Source organism: Gigantopelta aegis, unplaced genomic scaffold (assembly GCF_016097555.1).
Source record: "Gigantopelta aegis isolate Gae_Host unplaced genomic scaffold, Gae_host_genome ctg6406_pilon_pilon:::debris, whole genome shotgun sequence".
NCBI classification, from domain to species: Eukaryota; Metazoa; Mollusca; class Gastropoda; order Neomphalida; family Peltospiridae; genus Gigantopelta; species Gigantopelta aegis.
Window position 1 is genome coordinate 23,243 of NW_024535015.1, and position 23,329 is coordinate 46,571.

General features: G+C 44.0%; 1 protein-coding gene across 1 annotated transcript; it reads left to right on the forward strand.

The window, feature by feature from the left end:
• The first annotated feature begins 14,378 nt into the window (after positions 1–14,378).
• On the forward strand, positions 14,379–22,500 carry LOC121366626. The gene is made up of 6 exons (XM_041490999.1): positions 14,379–14,454; positions 16,392–16,515; positions 20,214–20,323; positions 20,625–20,801; positions 21,796–21,880; positions 22,403–22,500. Exons 1-6 carry the CDS (start codon positions 14,401–14,403, stop codon positions 22,483–22,485), a joined length of 633 nt encoding a protein of 210 aa, XP_041346933.1. The 5' UTR covers positions 14,379–14,400; the 3' UTR covers positions 22,486–22,500.
• Positions 22,501–23,329: the final 829 nt, after the last annotated feature.

Genomic DNA, 23,329 nt, shown 5'->3' on the forward strand with positions numbered 1-23,329 from the left:
GAGAGTATCAACAAGCAACTGCTGGGTAGGTGTGCAAAGCGGTACCATGACAGAGGAGAAGTGACTAGACATAGACGGTGGTGATAACACCTGGGGATTGCTGAGCACATAGGATGGTAAATACCGTGCAGAACAGCAGAACCGGAGGGCTTCTAGCAGGGAAGACTTACAACGTGGGGAGGGAGGAGGTGGAAATCAACCGAATGGGGACGGGAGGGGGCGCATCTAGAGGTTAGCGGGTGTACTGCGAGGTGAAGAAAGTTGGTGTAAGACACGCCGGTTAAAAGATGACTGAGAAGCAAAAGGAGGTACTACGCAAAAGCGCGTACCTGAGTAAGGGAAGTACACACACAAAGGGGAGTAAGCGGGAAAAGTCACAAAAAGAGAACGGGAGGAACCAAGTACGTAGTGGACGCAGAGTAAACATAAAAGAGTAACGTCGGGTCACTAGGGGAGAACAACTGCGGGAAGGTCAGAGGACACAGCAAAGAAATTGGAAAAAAAGTGGTGGTATGACACGTAAAGGGGAGTAATACGTGATGGGAGTTGTGTCAAGAGAAAGGGCAACTAGGGTGAGAAGGGCAAGGGGAGGCGTAATGAGTAATAGTAATGGAAGCACAGTTCGACGACCTCAGTTAAAAGGATATATGGTGGGGAGGACAGAAAACAGTAGTGTAAAGAAAGCTCACTGTAAGCCAACAGGAGATGAAGGTGGAAGAAATTGGAGTACAGGAAAAGGAGAGACGAATGGAACGGAAGGGAATGGGTAATGGAAGAACAGGTGGTAGCAGGAGAAGAACAAGGAAGAATAAACAAGACAGATCTATGAACAGGGAAGTGGAGAACAAAGGGGGTTCAGCGAGAAGGGAAAAATGAGGAAAAAAGCAAGAAAAGGAGGGTAAAAAGAAGAAAAGAGAGAGGGAAAGGGAAAGAAAGTCAAAGATAAGGGAGAAGACGAACAATAAGAAGAGAACAGAGGATATTTCAGAACAACAAAATAGGAACGGAAGAAGTGAGTCAATAAGGAAGTACAAAGAGTAAAAATCGAAGACAGAAAGGAACATCGGACAAAGGTAAGGTGAAAAAGGGGAAAAGAGAGAGGAAGAGGAAGAGGGTTGCGCAGGTGTAAGGGGGAAGGAAAATAAAAATACAAAGTGGAACGACGCATGAGGGTCAGAGGTAAAAGAGGCAAAGATATGAGCAATAGACAGGAGAGAGAACACCTAGATTAGTCGAAACGTGACGTGAAGGAGAGACTAAAACAAGTAGGCGCAAAAGCAAAAGGTACGAGGAGCTGCTGAAGAAAAGGCACCGACAAGATGACGAATAGACAGTAAAAAAAGAAGGGGGGGACAGAGGGACGAAAAAACAGGGGGAGATGAGGAAGTAAGCGAAACGGAAAGAGGACAGAAGAGAACAACTAGAATTCACAGAAAGGGGACCGTACGGGCATAAGCCGTAGAAGAAAGGCTCAATAAAAACAAAAGGAAAAGAAGGCGACGAGATATAGGAAGGGGATACAGTAAGAGACTGGGAACAAGTCAAAAAGAACGGGAACGAGACAAACTTTGTTAGAAATAGAGGGAGGTAGAAAAAACACAACGAGAAAACACACGAATGTGAAGACGACGAGGCTGGTAAATCTGCAGAAATTAAAAAATAAGGGGGGGAAGGACATAGAACAAGAAGAGAACTCAGTACATCCAAAAAGTAAAGATTCATGTTGGCAAAAAGACAAGGGAGTTAGTGGTGTAAACAAAAAAGGAGAAGTCACTAGTTAAGAGAGGCTGGCGGAACATGGAGTATCAAGGGAGAGGATAACACACAGGGAGTAGGAGAAAGAGAGATTAGATGGAACTAAGATCGCTGATGCGGGGAGAAGATTCAGAAACAAGGGTACGTGTCCAAGCAGTGTGCAGGTAAGTAAGAAAGAAACTAACTGAGGATACAGAGCTCGAGAGAGCACACCAATAGCCATAATGGAGACATAAGGGAAGGAAGGGCAGGTGGAAACATGAAATAAAAACAGTATAAAAGTAGGATAGCAATAGAGGCACTGAAGTGGAGGAAATAAGAATAATAACGGGAATAACTAAGGTGAGATATACACATAAAGAAGGAAAAAACACTCACATGGGAGGTAAGGGGTGTACAATATTGTGGGGGATGATGCAAGTGAAGACCAATCACAGGAGTAAAAAGCGAAGTGGGGATAGAATGTGATTGGTGACGAGAAAGAAGCGACACAGGTATGTAGAAAGAAAAAAGACGAGAAAGCAAAGGTAGGAACATAAAGTGTGAGAAGGAGAAGAGAGAGTGAGCAAGAGTGAAAAAACTAAATACCAGAGAGAAGAAAGGAAAGAAGAGCAATTTCGGTTTGGTCGAACTGGAAAGAATAGCAACGGAAGAAGCTACAAACAAAGGAAAGAGGAAAGAAACGAGACAGGGAGGAGGTAAGGAGTGATGGACGAAAAAGGAAGAGAGGAAGAAAGAAAAAGGTAGAGTGAGAGAAATGGATACGTAGGATAGGGGAAGAGGGAGGGGCACGAAAAGAAAATAAGCATGATGGGTCAAGAGGGAGAGGAGGGCAGCGTGTGACAAAGGGGAGAGACAAAACGGGTTACCAGAAATGGCGGAAGCAACAAACGTGGAGATAATAAGGTGGATGGGGAAAGAGAATTGTGAAATACATGGATTAGGGACATAGAGTTAAATAGGTGGGAGGGGTGAAGGTGCACGTGTCGGGAAAGTACAAGACACAGAAACAAGTGGGGGCTACTCGATCAAAACACGAGTGGAGTCATGGAGGCGTACAGAGAACAGAATAAAAGGAGATAAAAGCCGATGGTAGAAGAAAAGAAGAGAACAAGCAGCGATAACGGACAAGGGGGGGGTGGAGGAACAGTTAGAAGGGTAGCCAGAAATGGGCCGGACAAAGAGGCGCAGAGAAAAGGAGACGTGATCAAGGACGATCTAGAAGAGGAATCAAAAATGAGGCCGCGGACTGGATTGGGGAAAGTTCCTTGAATACAACAGGGAGCTACAATCGGGAAGGGAAGAGCATCACACGCAACCAAAACATGGCTGACCCGGAAAAGGATACAAGCGAAAACAAGGAAACAACAAGCCAAACACACACGCCGAGAAAAGCAAAGAGAAAAAGCAGAAAAACGAGAAGTGCGCAGGAAGCCCAGGGGAACGCGTAGAATATGCTAGAAAATGTCAGGGAAAGAGATCAAGCTAAAATGCCGGACGAAGTATAAAAATAGGAGACACGTATGGCATGCAGAACACGCAGGTCGGAATGTTCAAAGACCACGCAATAAGAATAAGATAAAAGTTATCGAGGACGGGGGGGGGGAGGATGGAAGGTAGGAGAGGGTCCTCGAACACGCAAGGCACAAATGGGGGCTCAAATTCAAAAAATTAGTAACGAGTACAAGGAATGACATAAAACAGGACGGGCGCTCACACCAAGTTGGGAAAATAAGGATACTATGCGGGATAAAACGCTAGGTGCAATCACAGAAGAACGTAGTTATACTCCAGTAAGGGCGGAGAAAGGAAAAAAAATACGGCAGAAGAGCAATCAGGGGACGTATATAACGTAACTGATATAGCAGATCGCACCTTAAAACTCGTCCACACTGTGCGCGAATAGAAGCTGACCCTGTATCGAATCTTGACACTGGTATAGGCACCATCCCCGTGAGGCCAAGAAAAGGAGAAAAGCTGTCTCCAGTTGCAGGGGATGGCGCGACAGTCCCAACAGACAATACGAGAAACATGGAAACAAAGAAGTAGAAGGATCACGACAGTACAGGCACGACATCGAAAGAGGTCGCAGCAACGAAAAACAGACTAAACGGACGGATGCACTAGACCCCGGTAAAGGGATTTCACAATACACCATCGGTTGTGGGGAAGGCAATACAAGGAAAACAGAAGGGCACAGGGAGGCAGTCAGCAACTGTGTGTTACCTTTCCCATCGAAGTATGTATGATACGTTTTCTCATTACTCTGTGTGTATACGTCGTCTGAACAGACCTCGTGTTATTATCAGCTTATTGGGCACATTTCATTTACAGTCTTATGTAATATGTGTTGTCGACAACCGAATACATATGGTCTAAATTTGGAGAGCAGTGTCACAGGAGAAAAGGTGAAATGAAAGAGGCGGGAGTGAAAGATGCACCGAGCCACTGTAAGGGCTGAAGAGGAAAAGAAGGGGAGCAGGGGGAGAAGGTAAAGAAAAGGGGGGAGGGGGAAAAAGGAGAACAAGCGGGGGTGGAGTCATAGGAAAGTTGAAGGGAAGAAGAAAGAAGTGTGGTATGTAAACTGGTGGTGCAGGCTGACAAGCAATTAAGAAACATTGGACGCACACACAATATAATGACAGAGACAATACACATTAAAGGAGGATGTGGTGTATGAAGTGCTGTGGGACAAAAGGAGGGTAAGGGATGGGGTGAGGGGGTGGAACTAAAAGCGGAATAAGGATACTGTCAGGTAAGGGGGGGAGGTTGGGGAAAGGAGTGTGGTAAAATAGGGTGTGTTTGTGCAATAGAATGCAACATAAACAAGGATGATAGATAGGTGAATCAATGCTCACAGCGTATCGTCGGAGAATCTAAAGGAACTGGTGTGCATCATCAGTTCCGGGATAGATATTATAAGATGTAACACAAGGAGACGCGGGTGAGTGTGACCACATAAGCGAACGTAACGGGGTGTGAAAGACACAGTTGAGTTAAAACAGCGTAAGAATACGAGTTCAGGACATAACCAGTGGAGAAGTGGGGAAGAAAGGAAGGGGGGAAAGGGTGGTCATACCATGCATAATCAGTGCAATGAGTGACACCAGGGGGTGAAGAAGGGAAGGATGGTGCCACACACGCTAAGCAGTGAGCTAGGTTACAACAGAGAGTGTTGGACAACGCAGTGATCGCACAGGTACAGGGTGTCGGACCTCAGTACTCTCAACGACAGGTGTCAGCGAGGGAAGATAAGAAGGGGGAAGAGGGAAGGGGGTGGGAGAATGTGGAGGACTGTTAGAGAAGGGGGAAGAATGGTAACGATGCTAAAGTATCCGACAGCGCAGGACTAGACATAGACTAGGTGCGCTAACGGATCAGACACAGACACGTACAATGGATGGTTCGAGGAGTTGAGAACTACCAAGCGGTGAAATGACTACAGACGTAGAGACCAAAAGGAGGACAAGTGACAAGTAACAAGGGGGTCTGGGAAAACAGGCAAGGAGCGAGAGGTCAAGGGAATAACACGTGGTGAATGCCGTGAACAGGAGGAGGGGACATTAAAAAGAGACAGGGAAAATGAGGACGGTGCATCAGTGCAAGATGTGAGCAGGATGGCGCTACGTGTGCGTACGCGAAGAGAAGAGAGCCACCAAGGAACACTACACGAGTATTGAGAACGTTGGAAGGGGAGTACACACTGCTGGCGTGCGACACAGAAGTGCAAGCGGGCAGAGTGTGCCCTATGGAAAGTGGACAATGGTGTGCCATCGGATGAGAACAACATCGCGCGAGACGCAAGTTCAATGGAGAATCGGACTCGAATGGACGGAAACAAGAGAGGCAATATGCGCTGGGTGCGTGCCACTAGAATCGAAGGACAAAAAACGATTACAGAGGAAGTGCCGTGGGAACGTGAGAGGGGGGTGAACGGTAGCAGAGGGTGGACGTGTATCGACGGCCCAACACAATAAGGATATCCTGAAGGGTGACCATCTACTTGGGACGGTGTGTGAAGGGAGGGAAGGGTGGAAGTAAACTCAGGAGGAGTGATGGAGGAAGGTGGACGTGGGTGGAGGAAAAGGTACTGAGTTCGTAGTGGAGGGGCGGGGGTAAGGGAAGGTTGGTGGAAAGTGAGATAGAATGGAGTGAATGCGAGGTGTGGAATGGACGGTTGAGTGTAAACAGTAAAGATATGTGATGAGTTGAAGGAGCCGGGTTGGAAAGTAGTTGAGGGGATAAAGGAGAGAAGGAGAGGGGGGGGGAGGATGGGGGGCTAAGTGCCGGGGGGACAAGAGCAGGAGAGAGGAAGGGGCTGGAGAGCAGGGGGGCCAGTGGGGAAACAGAACGCGACGGGGCGAGAGGGGGACGATGGGGACGGGCAGGGGGCACGGAGCGCGGGAAAGAGGGGGCCGCAGGGGTCTGGCCAGGGGTGGACCCGGGCAGCGGGAGGCAGGCGCGGGGGGAGCAGGGCCAGGGACCAGGACGCGACGGGAGGAGAGGGAAGGGACCGGGGGGGGCCCGGGCGGGGGGGGACAGCCGCGGAACGCCGGCGACCGGGGGGGGGGACGACGGGGGCCGGGGGGGGGACCACGGACCGCTCCAGGGACGCGACACGGTGGGAGCCTGGGCCGGGACAGAGGCCGCGAGCGGGAGACGCCGGGGGGGGAAGACCGGCAGGGATTAACCACGCACCGCGCGGCGCCAGGTCAGGACGAACTGGGGGGACGGCCAGGAGGCCAAAGGCGCGACGCGAGCGATGGCCGGCCCGGGGGGGGGAACCGGGCCGAAGGGGCCCATACCGCGGCGCACAGAGCCGGACGACCGGCATGACCAGGGCCGAGGGACCCATTACGCGCGGCAGATCGGGGGGGCCGGCGACCGGGGGCCAGGGCCATGGGGAACACAGACCCTTCTACTTGCAGAGGCGGGCCGGGCGGGGGGGAGCCGGCCGGGGGGACCAACAGGGCCGGAAGGCCAGAGCGGGCCTGCTACACCCGGTGGGGGAAGACGTACAGGAGGCCCACCTCACGGCGACGGGGCCTCGCGGCCGGGGGGGGAGCCATGGCCGTGGGAACCCAGGGAACCAGACGGCATCAAGCGAGCCGTACTACGGGGGGCCAGGCGTGAGGAACCACAGAGCTGTGCTGGCAGCGAGCCGGGATACCTTGGTGGAACGCATGGCCATAGGACCACAGACCGCGACTTCAGGATCGGGGCCCCTGCGCCGGGGGAAGCCCGGACGGGGGCACCTAACCTCTACGGTCTGACGAGGCCCTGGACGACGGGGGGAAAGCCGGGGCCAGCGGAGTTGAACCACAGGGAACCGCTATGCAGGAGCATTGGCCTCCCGCCGGGGGGGAAAACCGTGCAGATGTGAACCAACAGTACCGCTACGGCTCAGGCCTGTCGTACCGGGTTGGGAAGTGCTCTTGTGCCAGTTAGTGAACTCACATAACCGCACTGCCTAGACGAGGCCTGACGTACCGGTGGAAGACAATTGGCCAGTGTGGAAACACAGAAAACGCGACGCATTCGAGTCAGTAGACCGTGGGGGGGGAAGCATGGGGCAGTATGAGTTGACCACAAACCCGCCGGGCGAAGCGGGTTGCCCGGTACGGACGTGGGGGACAGACCGCCAGGGGGTGACCACGATAGGTATATAGCGGGGGCCTGGGAATCCGGGGGGAAAGAAAGGGAGGAGCGAAAACAGTACAGATAACGCAAGATGTAGTCACTAAGACAGGAAGAGTGAGTGTGGCACACACAAGGGGAAAAAAAAGGGGAAAGACGGGAAAAGAGGGACGAGACGAACGTGTGAGAAGGAATGGAGTACAAGAACCTCTACGGACAGGAGCGGGAAGGGACGACCGTGTGGGGGAAAAGACTGCGGAAGTGAACCAAGAGGAAAGAGAGAATAAGCGTGGGGGAAGCTAAGAAGGGGGGGGAAGGGGAAGGGGGAGGGAAAACAGACCGCGACGTCACAAGGGTGCATACTCCGTGGGGGAAGCCATGCCAGTGGATTGAACCCGTAAACTCTACGTTCTGTAAAGATAGATTGCAGGGCTCCACTGTGGGGGATACCATTGCCGGTGAGTAACCCGACTACGGGCATGATAGAGACCACTGTAAGGCCCGGTGAAATACCACGTGGCCAGGGTGGGGGTAAACCAACAGTAACGCTACGGCAGAAATCGTTGCCGGGCCAAGGTGGGAAGACCTGCCAGTGAGGGAACAGAACCTCTACGTTCGAGTGGGGATGGCCCATACGTTTACCCCCGTGGTTGGTGGAATACCATGCCGTTTGAGTTTTGGGAAACACACAAAGTAACCTCGAATTCCAAGAGGATGGGTCGGCTTACCTATTTGATCTGTGCCAGGTGATTGAACCAACAGGTAACCTCTACTTCACACGCGATTGCCGGGCGTACCGTGTGGGAGAACCGGGCTAGTGCTTGAACCAACAGGGAAACTCTCGTTCATAATCTGCCTGCGCGTTGGAAATCCCGGGCCGGTGGATGACACAAAAAAAAAAAAGTACGCTCTACTGCAACGTGTGGGCAGGTCGTAACCTTTGTGATACATTGCAGTGGGTTGGACCCACGTAACCTCTACTTCACGATGTTGCCTGTACGTACCGTCTGTGAAAGACCTGCCAGGTGTTTAGAACCACAGGTAACCTCTAGTCATAGTGGATTCCTGTACTACTCGTTTGGAATCCAGGCCTGGTGAGTTAACACATGTACCTCCTACGTTCACAGTGGCCTGTACTGTACTTTGGTGAAATACCCTGCACGTTGCTTTGAAACCACACCGGGTCCATCCGTTCATAGTCCGACTGCTGTACGTCCGTGTGCACATCCATTCCAGGTTTGAGTGGAACCACAGAACCGACTCGGTCCCAGAGCGATGGCCTGGACGTACCGTTTTTGAAATCCGCGCCGATTGAACCAACATACCTCACGTTCGATTGTATGCCTTAGACCGTGTGAAATCATTGCCAGGTGATGTGAAAACACAGGAACCTCGACTCGTGATGTGCCTGCACTACCGTTTGAAATCCATTTGGCCGGTAGGCCACAGGTACCTCTCCGTCGCGCTTCGGGGGCCGGACGTCCGGGGGGTGGGGGGAAATACCAGGGGCCAGTTGAGTGAAACAACAGGGCTCTACTTATAATCGATTGCCTCTAGACCGTTTTGAATACCATGCGGTTGAGTAACCAACAGGTAAGCTCTAACTTCATAGATCGTTCCTGCCGTACCGTTTTGGGGGGAAGTACCATTGCCCGGGAAGTTGGAACACATACCTCTCGTTCATAGAGCCGGAGTCCCTCGACGTACCGGTTTGGAAATCCATTTGCCAGTTGATTGAAACCAACAGTACCCTACGTTCAGTCGATGGCCTTACCGTGTGGAAGACCAACTTGCGCCATTGATGCCACAGTAAACTCTACGTTCGAGCGTTACCGAACGTACGTTGGGGTGATACCCTGCCAGGTGGATGGAAAACCCATGTTAAACCTCCTCACGTTCCTAATCATGCTTACGCCGGTGTGATACGGGCCATGAATTGAAACCAACAGTACCTCTAATTGCCGATCGGGGGCCGCGACGTACCATTTTGAACCCATGGCCAGTTAGTGACCACAGTGCCTCGACGGGTCATATTCGGATTGCCTCTCGGCACCGTTTATTTCGGGGGGAATACCCTTGCCAGTTGGTAAACCACAGGGACGATCACGTGCGAACTAGAGGGGCCTGACTCCCGTGGGAAGACCTTGCCACGGTAGTTGAACCACGGGACCTCTACGTTCCAGATCGGATTGCCGGGCGACCGGTTTGGAAAGCCATGCCATTTAGGTGAACACAGTCAACTCGACGGTCCAGAGATGGATCTGCCTGGACGTTACGGTTTGGGGGCAGACCATTGCCGTTGAGCTTGAACCAAATACCGCTACGGTCCAAAAAAATGTTGCTGTACTACCGCTTTGTGAAGACCAGGGCCAGGTTGAGCTGAAACCAAGGTACCGCTACGTGTCACAGATTGATGCCCTGTACGGTCCGGTTTTGAAGACCATTGCACTGCGGGAACCACACGGATACCGCGACGTCCACAGTCGAGTGACTGACTACGTTTTGAATACCTTGCCAGGTTGAGTTGAAAACCACCGGTCAAACCTCGACGGATTATAGATCGATTGCCGTACGTACCGTTTGAAATCCATGGCCAATTGTGATTGAAACCAACAGTAACCTCTACGTTCACAGATCGATTGGCCTGTCTACCGTTTGAAAATACCGATTGCCACTCTTGATTGATCCACCCAGGTACACCTCACCGGTTCATAGCATGCTCATGCCGGTCACGCTACCGTGTTTGAGAACCAGTTGCCAGTTGAGACACAGGCAGGGACCTCTACGGTCACCATGATCGGATGCCTGTACGGACGTTTTGAATACATGGCATTGGGTGGAAACCACGTACCTCTACTATCACACTCAGATCGGGGTTGCCTACGTAACCACTGTGTATAAGAATCGCAGTGCCAGGTGTTGCAACCACAGATACCGCTACGGGCACACAGGTCGTGGCCTATACCTACCGCTGGCTGGATTTTACTAAAATTGCCATTGGTTTCAACTCAACCTGGCAATGGTATTTCAAAACGGTACGTACAGGCAATCGATCTATGAACGTAGAGGTTTACCTGTTGGTTTCAACTCAACCTGGCAATGGTATTTCAAAACGGTACGTAGAGGCAATCGATCTATGAACGTAGAGGTTTACCTGTTGGTTTCAACTCAACCTGGCAATGGTATTTCAAAACGGTACGTACAGGCAATCGATCTATGAACGTAGAGGTTTACCTGTTGGTTTCAACTCAACCTGGCAATGGTATTTCAAAACGGTACGTACAGGCAATCGATCTATGAACGTAGAGGTTTACCTGTTGGTTTCAACTCAACCTGGCAATGGTATTTCAAAACGGTACGTACAGGCAATCGATCTATGAACGTAGAGGTTTACCTGTTGGTTTCAACTCAACCTGGCAATGGTATTTCAAAACGGTACGTACAGGCAATCGATCTATGAACGTAGAGGTTTACCTGTTGGTTTCAACTCAACCTGGCAATGGTATTTCAAAACGGTACGTACAGGCAATCGATCTATGAACGTAGAGCTTTACCTGTTGGTTTCAACTCAACCTGGCAATGGTATTTCAAAACGGTACGTACAGGCAATCGATCTATGAACGTAGAGGTTTACCTGTTGGTTTCAACTCAACCTGGCAATGGTATTTCAAAACGGTACGTACAGGCAATCGATCTATGAACGTAGAGCTTTACCTGTTGGTTTCAACTCAACCTGGCAATGGTATTTCAAAACGGTACGTACAGGCAATCGATCTATGAACGTAGAGGTTTACCTGTTGGTTTCAACTCAACCTGGCAATGGTATTTCAAAACGGTACGTACAGGCAATCGATCTATGAACGTAGAGGTTTACCTGTTGGTTTCAACTCAACCTGGCAATGGTATTTCAAAACGGTACGTACAGGCAATCGATCTATGAACGTAGAGGTTTACCTGTTGGTTTCAACTCAACCTGGCAATGGTATTTCAAAACGGTACGTACAGGCAATCGATCTATGAACGTAGAGGTTTACCTGTTGGTTTCAACTCAACCTGGCAATGGTATTTCAAAACGGTACGTACAGGCAATCGATCTATGAACGTAGAGGTTTACCTGTTGGTTTCAACTCAACCTGGCAATGGTATTTCAAAACGGTACGTACAGGCAATCCATCTGTGAACGTAGAGGTTTACCTGTTGGTTTCAACTCAACCTGGCAATGGTATTTCAAAACGGTACGTACAGGCAATCCATCTGTGAACGTAGAGGTTTACCTGTTGGTTTCAACTCAACCTGGCAATGGTATTTCAAAACGGTACGTACAGGCAATCGATCTATGAACGTAGAGGTTTACCTGTTGGTTTCAACTCAACCTGGCAATGGTATTTCAAAACGGTACGTACAGGCAATCGATCTATGAACGTAGAGGTTTACCTGTTGGTTTCAACTCAACCTGGCAATGGTATTTCAAAACGGTACGTACAGGCAATCGATCTATGAACGTAGAGGTTTACCTGTTGGTTTCAACTCAACCTGGCAATGGTATTTCAAAACGGTACGTACAGGCAATCGATCTATGAACGTAGAGGTTTACCTGTTGGTTTCAACTCAACCTGGCAATGGTATTTCAAAACGGTACGTAGAGGCAATCGATCTATGAACGTAGAGCTTTACCTGTTGGTTTCAACTCAACCTGGCAATGGTATTTCAAAACGGTACGTATAGGCAATCGATCTATGAACGTAGAGGTTTACCTGTTGGTTTCAACTCAACCTGGCAATGGTATTTCAAAACGGTACGTACAGGCAATCGATCTATGAACGTAGAGGTTTACCTGTTGGTTTCAACTCAACCTGGCAATGGTATTTCAAAACGGTACGTAGAGGCAATCGATCTATGAACGTAGAGCTTTACCTGTTGGTTTCAACTCAACCTGGCAATGGTATTTCAAAACGGTACGTATAGGCAATCGATCTATGAACGTAGAGGTTTACCTGTTGGTTTCAACTCAACCTGGCAATGGTATTTCAAAACGGTACGTATAGGCAATCGATCTATGAACATAGAGCTTTACCTGTTGGTCATATAATGTATTTTAATATTATAGATGACTGGAAACTCGTTTATATATATGGATATATATAGATATATATAGATAGATATATAGATAGATAGATAGATAGATAGATAGATAGATAGATAGATAGATAGATGCATGCATGCATGCATGCATACATACATACATACATACATACATACATACATACATACATACATACATACATACATACATACATACATATATATATATATATATATATATATATATATATATATATATAAATATAAATAAAATCTCACATTGCAGGATAATTGGTAATGTGTCTATATAATGTACTGAAATCTACATTTTGACTGGAAAGTGGTCTATGTAACATCTTGAACAAATTACCGTTTGAATGGCAAGTGGTCTGTATACTGCATTTAACATTTCGTGTGACTGAAACATGTTTCATGTGTAATATATATAACTGGAAAGTATTTTATATAATGTATTTATTATTACAGGTTGACTGGCAAGTGGTCTAAATAATATATTTAACCCTACAGGCTGATTGGAAAGTAGTCTAAATAATGTATTTAACAGTACAGGTTGAAAGTAGTCTAAAGAATCTATTTAACAGTACAGGTTGAAAGTAGTCTAAAGAATCTATTTAACACTACATTTTGACTGGAAAGTGCGTTAAATAATGTACTGAACACTACAGTTTGACTGGAATGTGGTACAAATAATGTATTCATTACTACAGATTGACTGAAATGTGGTCTCAATAATCTATTTAACACTACGGGTTGACTGGAAAGTGGTCTAAATAATCTACTTAACACTACAGTTTCACTGGAATGTGGTATAAATAATGTATTTAACACTACAGTTTGACTGGAATGTGGTCTATATAATGTATTTCACACTACAGGTTGACTGGAAAGTGGTCTAAATAATATATTTAACCCTACAGGCTGATTGGAAAGTAGTCTAAATAATGTATTTAACAGTACAGGTTGAAAGTAGTCTAAAGAATCTATTTAACACTACATTTTGACTGGAAAGTGCGTTAAATAATGTACTGAACACTACAGTTTGACTGGAATGTGGTACAAATAATGTATTCATTACTACAGATTGACTGAAATGTGGTCTCAATAATCTATTTAACACTACGGGTTGACTGGAAAGTGGTCTAAATAATCTACTTAACACTACAGTTTCACTGGAATGTGGTATAAATAATGTATTTAACACTACAGTTTGACTGGAATGTGGTCTATATAATGTATTTCACACTACAGGTTGACTGGAAAGTGGTCTAAATAATGTATATAGCAATACTGTTTGACTGGAATGTGGTCTAAATAATGTATTTCACACTACAGGTTGACTGGAAAGTGATCTAAACAATGCATTTAACGCTACAGTTTGATTGGAACGTAGTCTAAATGATGTATTTAACATTACAGGTTGACTGGAAAATGGTCTAAACAATGCATGTAACGCTACAGTTTGACTGGAACGTAGTCTAAATGATGTATTTAACACTACAGGTTGACTGTAAAGTGGTCTGAATGGTGTATTTAACACTACAGTTTGACTGGAAAGTGGTCTAAATTATATATTTGACACTACATGTTGACTGAAAACTGATCTAAATGATGTATTTAACACTACAGGCTGACTGGAAAGTGGTCTAAATGAAATATTTGACACTACAGTTTGACTGGAAAGTTGTCTAAATTATGTATTTAACACTACAGGTTGACTGGAAAGTGGTCAAAATAATATATTTAACATTACAGTTTGATTAGAAAGTGGTCTAAACAATGCATTTAACACTACAGTTTGACTGAGAAGTGATCCAAATGAAGTATTTAACGCCACCGTTTGACTGGAAAGTGGTCTAAATCTTATATTTAACACTACAGGTTGACTGGAAGGCGTCACAGGACAGGATGGCGGAGTTCAATGGAGGAACGCCTCAAATGCTCACTCTATCTGTGACATCGGTAAGAATGAGAGGCGGGTGTTAGCAGTAGTCACATCACCGTGGAGACGGCCTCGCACGTTACATAGCTAAACTCTTTGACAATGATTTATTGGGTGAAAAACATTAAACAAAACAGTTTCTGTAAATCAAAATCAAATCAGTAAATCAGTCTCTGACCGTAAGACAAACAAAGTGTGTTTTGTTAAACGAGCACAGTGATTTATTCATTCTTCACATGTAGTCTTAGAGAGGAAACCCGCTACATTTTTTTTCAGTTAGCAGTAAAGGCTCTTTTATATGCACCATTCCACAGGATAGCACATACCACTGGCTTGAAGGAGAAATTCTTAAGATAACAACAGACTTTAGTTTCATCTATTTGGTTAGTTAGTTAAGAAGTTCCTTCCTTCCTAACTTGACTGCGTGTATAACGATTTATTTATTTATTTATTTTATTGATGTATTTATTTTATTTTATTTTATTTATGTATTTATGTTTTTGTTTTTTTTTATGTTTTTTTTTATTATTATTATTATTATTATTAATTTTTATTATTATTATTAATTTTTTTTAAATTTATTTAATTTATTATTTGAGTAGTGAATTTTGTATATAGCCTAAAAGGATAGATAAACAGAAAGCAGGAAAACGTAACCAATTTAAAAAAAATAATAATAGCAACAAAAAAATAATAAAAGTTATTGAGGTGCAATAAAGTGATTATTAATACATGTATAATTGCAATATACCATTTATGTAAATCTGTTGATTCAAGCGTATTCATTGTTTTCTCTTTTGTTTATTTCACTGTTTGTTTCATTGTCATTTTCTCGTTTATTTTACTGTTTGTTTCATTGTCACTTTCTCGTATATTTCACTGTTTGTTTCATTGTCACTTTCTCGTTTATTTCACTGTTTGTTTCATTGTCACTTTCTCGTTTATTTTACTGTTTGTTTCATTGTCATTTTCTCGTTTATTTTACTGTTTGTTTCATTGTAACTTTCTCGTTTATTTCACTGGGGTTTTTATTGTCACTTTCTCGTTTGTTCTTTACTGGGGTTTTTATTGTTGTTGTTGCTTTTTGTTTTGTTTTGTTTTGTTTGTTGCTTTCTGGTGTGTGTGTGTGTGTGTGTGTGTGTGTGTGTGTGTGTGTGTGTGTGTGTTGGTATGTGTGTATATGTGTGTGTGTGTGTATGTATGTGTGTGTGCGTGCGTATGTATGTGTATGTGTGTGTGTGTGTACATGTGCATGTGTATGTGTGTGTGCGTGTGTATGTGTGTCTGTGTGTGTCTGTGTGTGTGTCTGTCTGTGTGTGTGTGCGTGTGAGTGTTTGTGTTTGTGTGTGTGTGTGTATGTATGTATGTATGTATATATATATATATATATATATATATATATATATATATATATATATATATATATATATATATATATATATATATATACAAATGCAAATATATATATGTGTGTGTATGTGTGTTTGTGTGCATATATATGTGTGTATGTCTGTGTATGTGTGTGTGTATGGGTGGGTGTATGTGTGTGAGTGTGTATTTGTGTATGTGTGTATGTGTATGTATGTGTGTGTATGTGTGTGTCTGTGTGTATGCATGTGTATGTACCTGCGTGTGTGTGTCTGTATGTGTGTGTCTGTCTGTGTATGTGTGTGCGGGTGTCTGTGTGTGTGTTCGCGCAGGTATGTGTGTATGTATGAGTGAGTCTGTCTGTGTCTCTCTGTGTGTATGTGTGTCTGTATGTAGTTGTGTGTGTATGTATGTATGTATGTGTGTGGGTGTGTCCATGTGTCTGTGTGTGTCTGTGGAGAGAGGTTGCTCAGTTATTCTGATAATTAGTATCTTTACTATTAGCGTTTGTTTGCTTTAAACTCTGTTTCGTTATTAAACTCGTCTCGTGTTAAAATCTAAGTTATATTATTATGTTTCGTTTGTTTAGAGGCCGATTGATTTCAGCTATAACATCTACAACTTTGTTCAGGCTCGTCCTGACATTGTCAGCTTCGATATCAGTCCATGTTATCAGACCGGAAACAGGAGAAAGTTTGACTTCACCATTCCAGGTTAGTTAAAACTTCAGTCCATGTTATCAGACCGGAAACAGGAAAACGTTTGACTTCACCATTCCAGGTTAGTTAAAACTTCAGTCCATGTTATCAGACCGGAAACAGGAGAAAGTTTGACTTCACCATTCCAGGTTAGTTAAAACTTCAGTCCATGTTATCAGACCGGGAACAGGAGAAAGTTTGACTTCACCATTCCAGGTTAGTTAAAACTTCAGTCCATGTTATCAGACCGGAAACAGGAGAAAGTTTGACTTCACCATTCCAGGTTAGTTAAAACTCCAATCCATGTTATCAGATCGGAAACAGGAGAAAGTTTGACTTCACCATTCCAGGTTATTTAAAACTTCAGTCCATGTTATCAGACCGGAAACAGGAGAAAGTTTGACTTCACCATTCCAGGTTAGTTAAAACTTCAGTCCATGTTATCAGACCGGGAACAGGAGAAAGTTTGACTTCACCATTCCAGGTTAGTTAAAACTTCAGTCCATGTTATCAGACCGGAAACAGGAGAAAGTTTGACTTCACTATTCAAGGTTAGTTAAAATACTCAGAAGAGAAGAAAATTTTACTGTACTATTCTAGGTCAGTTAAAACGCCTGCGAACAGAAAAAAGTTTGACTTCACAATTCAGGTTAGTTAAAACGCCCTAGAACAGAAAAGGTTTGGACTTCAGTACAAGTTAGTTAAAAGATCTTGAGAGCGAAATCAAGTTTGACTTTACTAGTCTAGGTTAGTTAAAAACTTGGGAGCAGAAGAAAGTTGACTTTACCTTTTCAGGTTAGTTAAAACACCCGTGGAGGGGAGAAAAGTCGACTTCACTGGTCCAGGTTTGTTACCTCCACTTGTGAAAATAAAATGTGGTGCTGCTTAACTACTGCTTGGGTTAGGAAATACGTATCAAAGGAAAATTTACTATGGGAACTAGTGCTGCAACGATAAACCGGTGTACCGGTATACCGCGATAATTGATCAGCTCGATACGAACCGCGGTACAGTTTTGCGTATCGCGATTTTTATACGCTATTTTTTGTCCTTATCTTATTTGTCTTGAAATAGGCAAACAAACAAACAAACAAAAAACACATCGTTTTATTAATTGGTGATGACAGGAAATGTAACAATCACGTCAAGAGTAGTCGGCTTACTTATTGGCATACGAAGTGATAGGTCGGTTATACTTGGTTCTAACTTCTAAACAAAACGTGTTAAAAGTCCAATGATAATAACCAGTTAACGATAATTACAAATAAATGTTTTGTTACTTACACATTATCATTCATTGTTCATTTACGTTGGAATACGACTACGGCTATCATCTTCAAAGAAATAAACCAACAAATGAGAATCACACTTCGCTGTTTTTCACTGAACTCGGAATACTTCGGTCGATCGTTCAAAATACCTCGGCTCTGTTTCAGTCGATCTGCTGAAATATTGCGACTCAATACGTACATTTCCGTGTCAAGCGAGCAGCAACGGAAAAGTCCGATAGTAAGGATTTCCGAATGTGACAATTTATAAATAGTTTGACACCGTCACACCAGTGTTCTAGTAGACTAGTATTGTGTTAAAAAATAAAAATATGACCTAAAACATTTAGCCTGACAACTGAAACTAATAAAGATCATTAAAACGTTATGCCTTCTGTTTTCATTAAAAAAAAAACTCAATCCCATAAATATTAAATTTAAATAATATCAACTGTATTGCAATACATATTGCAATACAGTTTCTTATATCGCAATATATCGCAATACGGTTTTGACCGTATCGTTGCACCCCTAATGGGAACCTAGACATTAATCCGTTTGTCATACAGCTTTGTTTGGAGGCCAGTGTCTCATTGAATCTATATACATAGATCGAGGTATTAAACTGATTTAATACCTTCAGATTTTTATTTTATTTTTAACTCTTTGGGGTAAATCAGTGGAAATTCATCTGTTATCCTGCTGTTTGTGGACGATATAAGAGCACCAATATGGCGGAAAGTTGAGTCAAAAGTTTTAGCCAGATTCCTTTTTGTTTTGATTTAAACTTTGATATAAACATTCAGAATGACGTTATCCTTCGTACAAAGCTGTATAGTAACATATTCTTTCTGCTTCGGTTTTTGGTGTCTATATTTCGCATCTTGTGAGACAGGGCATGCTCATTATCACATGCCGAGTTTAAAGACCGCCATATCGTTCTTGTAGAGAAGTTGTTTGATCAGGGCTATAACGTCCAGGGACTCCTGAGAGCCTTCACAGCGTTCATGGTGGACACTCAGAGGCCATTTCACGATATGGCGCATCACTCATTAAAAGATGTCTGATGCAATACCTCCTAGGGGATTGGCGGTCCTCCTACGGTCGGTGCAAGAGGAATGGAACATCTTGTTACGTATCTCCTGGGGAGTGGCAGTCCTCCTGATAGTGGATCATGAAAGCAATCACGACTTTGCCTGACGTCCTTTCGACGTTCAGCTGTAGAATATCATGGCATTGAATTGTAGTCTATCTGGACCGTAGTCTGCGAAACAACTCCATTCTGTTGCCATGCACATTGATGGGTAGATATTGTGATTTTTGGTGGGTTTTTTGTTGTTGTTGTTTTGGGGTTGGGTTTTTTTTTTGGGGGGGGGGGGGTTTTGGGGGGGGGGGTATTTAATATTCTTATAGACTAAAATGTTTACGTAATTATGCACGACAATGAATAAACATTGTCATAATACAAACACGCTCAAATGCCAGCATGCACACTAGACAAGTATCCAACCAGTGCTCCACAACTGACGAAGCAAAGGCTGTGGTTTGTAATATCATGTTATTATAACATGACTCTTGTTGATATTCGAAAAGAGAATTCTACGAAAAGCCCACAATTTATTTTCTGTGGTTAATAATCATAAAAATAATTACGTCATAGATCCTTATATAAAAATGTGTTAAGTGCGTTGATAAATAAAACATTTCTTTCTGTTTTTCTTTCCAAGATAAAAAAGAAGGAAAGAAATGTTTCAATAAACGACGCACTCAGAACATTTTATTTACGGTTATATGGCGTCGGACATATGGTTGAGGACCACACAGTTTCTTTTTTATATTAAGATAATAAGATTGGTAGGCAGAGGGTGATAGATGAGAACGAATGAATGATATTGAGAGAGGAAACCCGCTGTTGCCATTTCATGGGCTACTCTTTTCGATTAGCAGCAAGTGATTTTTTATATGCATCATCCCATAGACAGGATAGTACATACCACAACCTTTGTTACACCAGACTTTCCAAGATAAATAATTTTAGACTCTTCTTTTCCGTCATACACGTTTCATTTCAATTTATTTTCGTATTTATATCCAATTAAGGTTTAAGCACGCTGTCCTTGGCACACACCTCAGCTATCTGGGCTGTCTGTCCAGGACCGTGGGTTAGTTAGAGAGAAGAGCGTGTAGTGGCCTTACACCTACCCATTGAGCCCTCAAGAACTCGCTCTGGGTTGGAGCCGGTATCGGGCTGCGAACTCTGTAGGCCTACCTACCAGCCTGTAGTCCGATGGCTTAACCACAATCTAATTAAAATTAGCTCCACTATTACTGGTAGACCCAGTGGAGCTAATTTTAATCAGATTGGCTTAACCACTGCGCCATCGAGGCCTGTCGTCATGCACAGCAGTGGATAACTGTCGTAATGAAATAATTTTGTTTATTTAGGTCAATATAAGGATCTAGTGGATCGAAACAACAAACTCTTCAAGTATTCTGCTTTGCGGTCATTGGTGGGATTCTGTGCCGTTTCTCCTCTTAGAATATCGAGACTAAAGGTGAGTAGTCTCTGTTTTTAACATGATAGATAAAATGAATTCAGGTGCCGTAGAAGAGGGTGGTTTGGGGAAGGGGATGCTCACCACTTTTTTCTTGTTATTGTGCTCGGGAGGATCACAAGGCCGTGTCTGTACACCAGAAATTCAGTTGTCCATCTTTTCAAGTATCTTAATCATTTTAATTGCACTTGATTAATTAAACAATAAAACGTTCGTTAAATATAAAATTGCGCAAGAATTTTTTTTTAACTTATTAAAACAGTTGCCATAGATATGACCATTATATTTGTTTTAATTACAGATTGTCTATGGAAAAGATGTTCACATTCGGTTTGAGTTACTAGACAGGGCGCCAATATCTGGCGACGTGTATACTAACACATCAGAGACGAAACTCGACTTAGCGGCGGCGTTTTTCATCCAGACGGTTAACCTGCACAAATTCGCCATTATGATAGACTACGACAAATACAGCACGGTATGATGAAGGGTGGATTTAGAGGGGGTGCCGTGATATATTACGACAAATACAGCACGGTATGATGTAGGGTGGATTTAGAGGGGTAACATGAGATGTTATGACAAATCCAGCACGGTATGATGAAGGGTGGATTTAGAGGGGGTACCATGATAAACTACGACAAATACAGCACGGTATGATGTAGGGTGGATTTAGAGGGGGTACCATGAGAGATTGCGACAAATATAGCACGGTATGATGTAGGGTGGATTTAGAGGGTGCATCATGAGAGATTACGACAAATACAGCACGGTATTAAGTAGGGTGGATTTAGAGGGTGTACCATGAGAGACTACGACAAATACAGCACGGTATGATGTAGGGTGGATTTAGAGGGGGTACCATGAGAGACTACGACAAATACAACACGGTATGATGTAGGGTGGATTTAGAGGGGGTACCATAAGAGATTACGACAAATACAGCACGGTATGATGTAGGGTGGATTTAGAGGGGGTACCATGAGAGATTGCGACAAATATAGCACGGTATGATGTAGGGTGGATTTAGAGGGTGCATCATGAGAGATTACGACAAATACAGCACGGTATTAAGTAGGGTGGATTTAGAGGGTGTACCATGAGAGACTACGACAAATACAGCACGGTATGATGTAGGGTGGATTTAGAGGGGGTACCATGAGAGACTACGACAAATACAACACGGTATGATGTAGGGTGGATTTAGAGGGGGTACCATAAGAGATTACGACAAATACAGCACGGTATGATGTAGGGTGGATTTAGAGGGGGTACATGAGAGACTACGACAAATACAGCACGGTATGATGTAGGGTGGATTTAGATAAGGTACTATGAAATATTATGACAAATCCAGAACGGTACGATGTAGGGTGGATTTAGAGGTGGTATCATCATCTATAATAATAATAATAATAATAATAATAATGAGTAAATTTTTTTGTTCATTGTTACTTTAATTATTTATACAGACGCAGTACATCCTGGCCACACCGAATTCTATCCGGGAATTTCAGTACGAGAGCGAGCTAGAACAGTCGACTGGCTACTCCCCAGGTGAGATTACAGTTAGCACTGCCCTGAATTGATCTACTCCCCAGGTGAGATCACAGTTAGCACCGCCCTGACTTAATCTACTCCCCAGGTGAGATCACAGTTAGCACCGCCCTGAATTGATCTACTCCCCAGGTGAGATCACAGTTAGCACCGCCCTAAATTGATCTACTTATTTCTCACACTGTCTCAATCTAATCTGTCTCTTTATGTCTCCTTCTGTCTCAATCTCTGCCTGTCTCTGTCTGTCTGTCTGTGTCTCTGTGCCTCTCTCTGTCTCTGACTCTCTCTGTCTGTCTGTTTGTCTGTCTGTTTGTCTGTTTCTGTCTCTCTCTCTCTCTCTCTCTCTCTCTCTCTCTCTCTCTCTCTCTCTCTCTCTCTCTCTCTCTCTCTCTCTCTCTCTCTCTCTCTCTCCCTCACTCTCTCTTCACAGGCGAATTTGAAAGAAGAGTCTGACAACCTCGAGCCGTACCACTCTTTGTTTTACACTAACCAATATAGTCCCTTCCTTTCTTCTTCTTTCAGGCGCTCTCGGGGGCCTCACGACGGGAATGGCGGTCGCCGGGGGAGGTATCGGTGCTGTCATGGCCTTCTTGTTTTTCAAATAAACGTTCCTTGCTTAATTTCTTATTTGTTATTAACCCGACCTGAAGTAAGGTGTATTTATATACGAATTAAAAAAAATAAAAATCATTTTGGTATTTTGGAACTGTATACACAATATCATGTTATGTGTCACGACTTTGTTAAAACGTCCATTTCACTCCGTCTTGTGCAGAGATACGGTCATCATGACAACAGTGACTGTTTTTCGGTGCGAGTCTTAAACACTAGAGTGGCAAATGTAAGTTGGAAAATCACAGTAACTGATGCTGGGAGAGGACCTGTAGTTATTATATGGGGGTCAAAGCTATTCGACAACCGAAGTTTTACCTAAGATCGATATATATATTTATTTATTTTTTTATTATTTTTTTTATTATTATTATTATTATTATTATTACTTTTTTTCTTTTTTTTTCTTCCCGCCAGTGCGCCGCGACTGGTATATAAAAGGTAGTGATTTATGCTTTCCTGTCTGTGGGATGGCGCATATAAAAATATCCCTTGCTGCTAATCGAAAAGAGTATGAAGTGGCGACAGCGGGTTTCCTCTCTCAATATCTGTGTGGTCTTTAACCATAATATTTTGTCTGACGTCATATAACCGTAAATAAAATATGTTGAGTTCGTCGTTAAATAAAACATTTCCTTCCTTCCAATAGCCGATGATTCATAAATCAATCTGTTCTAGTAATGTCATTAAACAAAACAAACTTTAATCTTAGTTTCAGTGTTCAGTGAAGGATCCAGAGTTTTGTTGGGGGGGGGGGGGGGAGGGGCGGTGGAGAGGGGATATTTAAAAAGGTGACGTCACACGATACGAGCGCCCCGTACGACAAAGCCGACTGCC

What these genes read in the sequence shown, in the direction of transcription:
- LOC121366626 (XM_041490999.1), top strand. Translation starts at nt 14,401, where the DNA reads ATGGCGGAGTTCAATGGAGGAACGCCTCAAATGCTCACTCTATCTGTG. An exon ending in GTTTGACTTCACCATTCCAG is followed by an intron (nt 16,516 to 20,213) that starts GTTAGTTAAAAC and finishes TTGTTTATTTAG; the next exon opens with GTCAATATAAGGATCTAGTG. An exon ending in ACTACGACAAATACAGCACG is followed by an intron (nt 20,802 to 21,795) that starts GTATGATGAAGG and finishes TTATTTATACAG; the next exon opens with ACGCAGTACATCCTGGCCAC.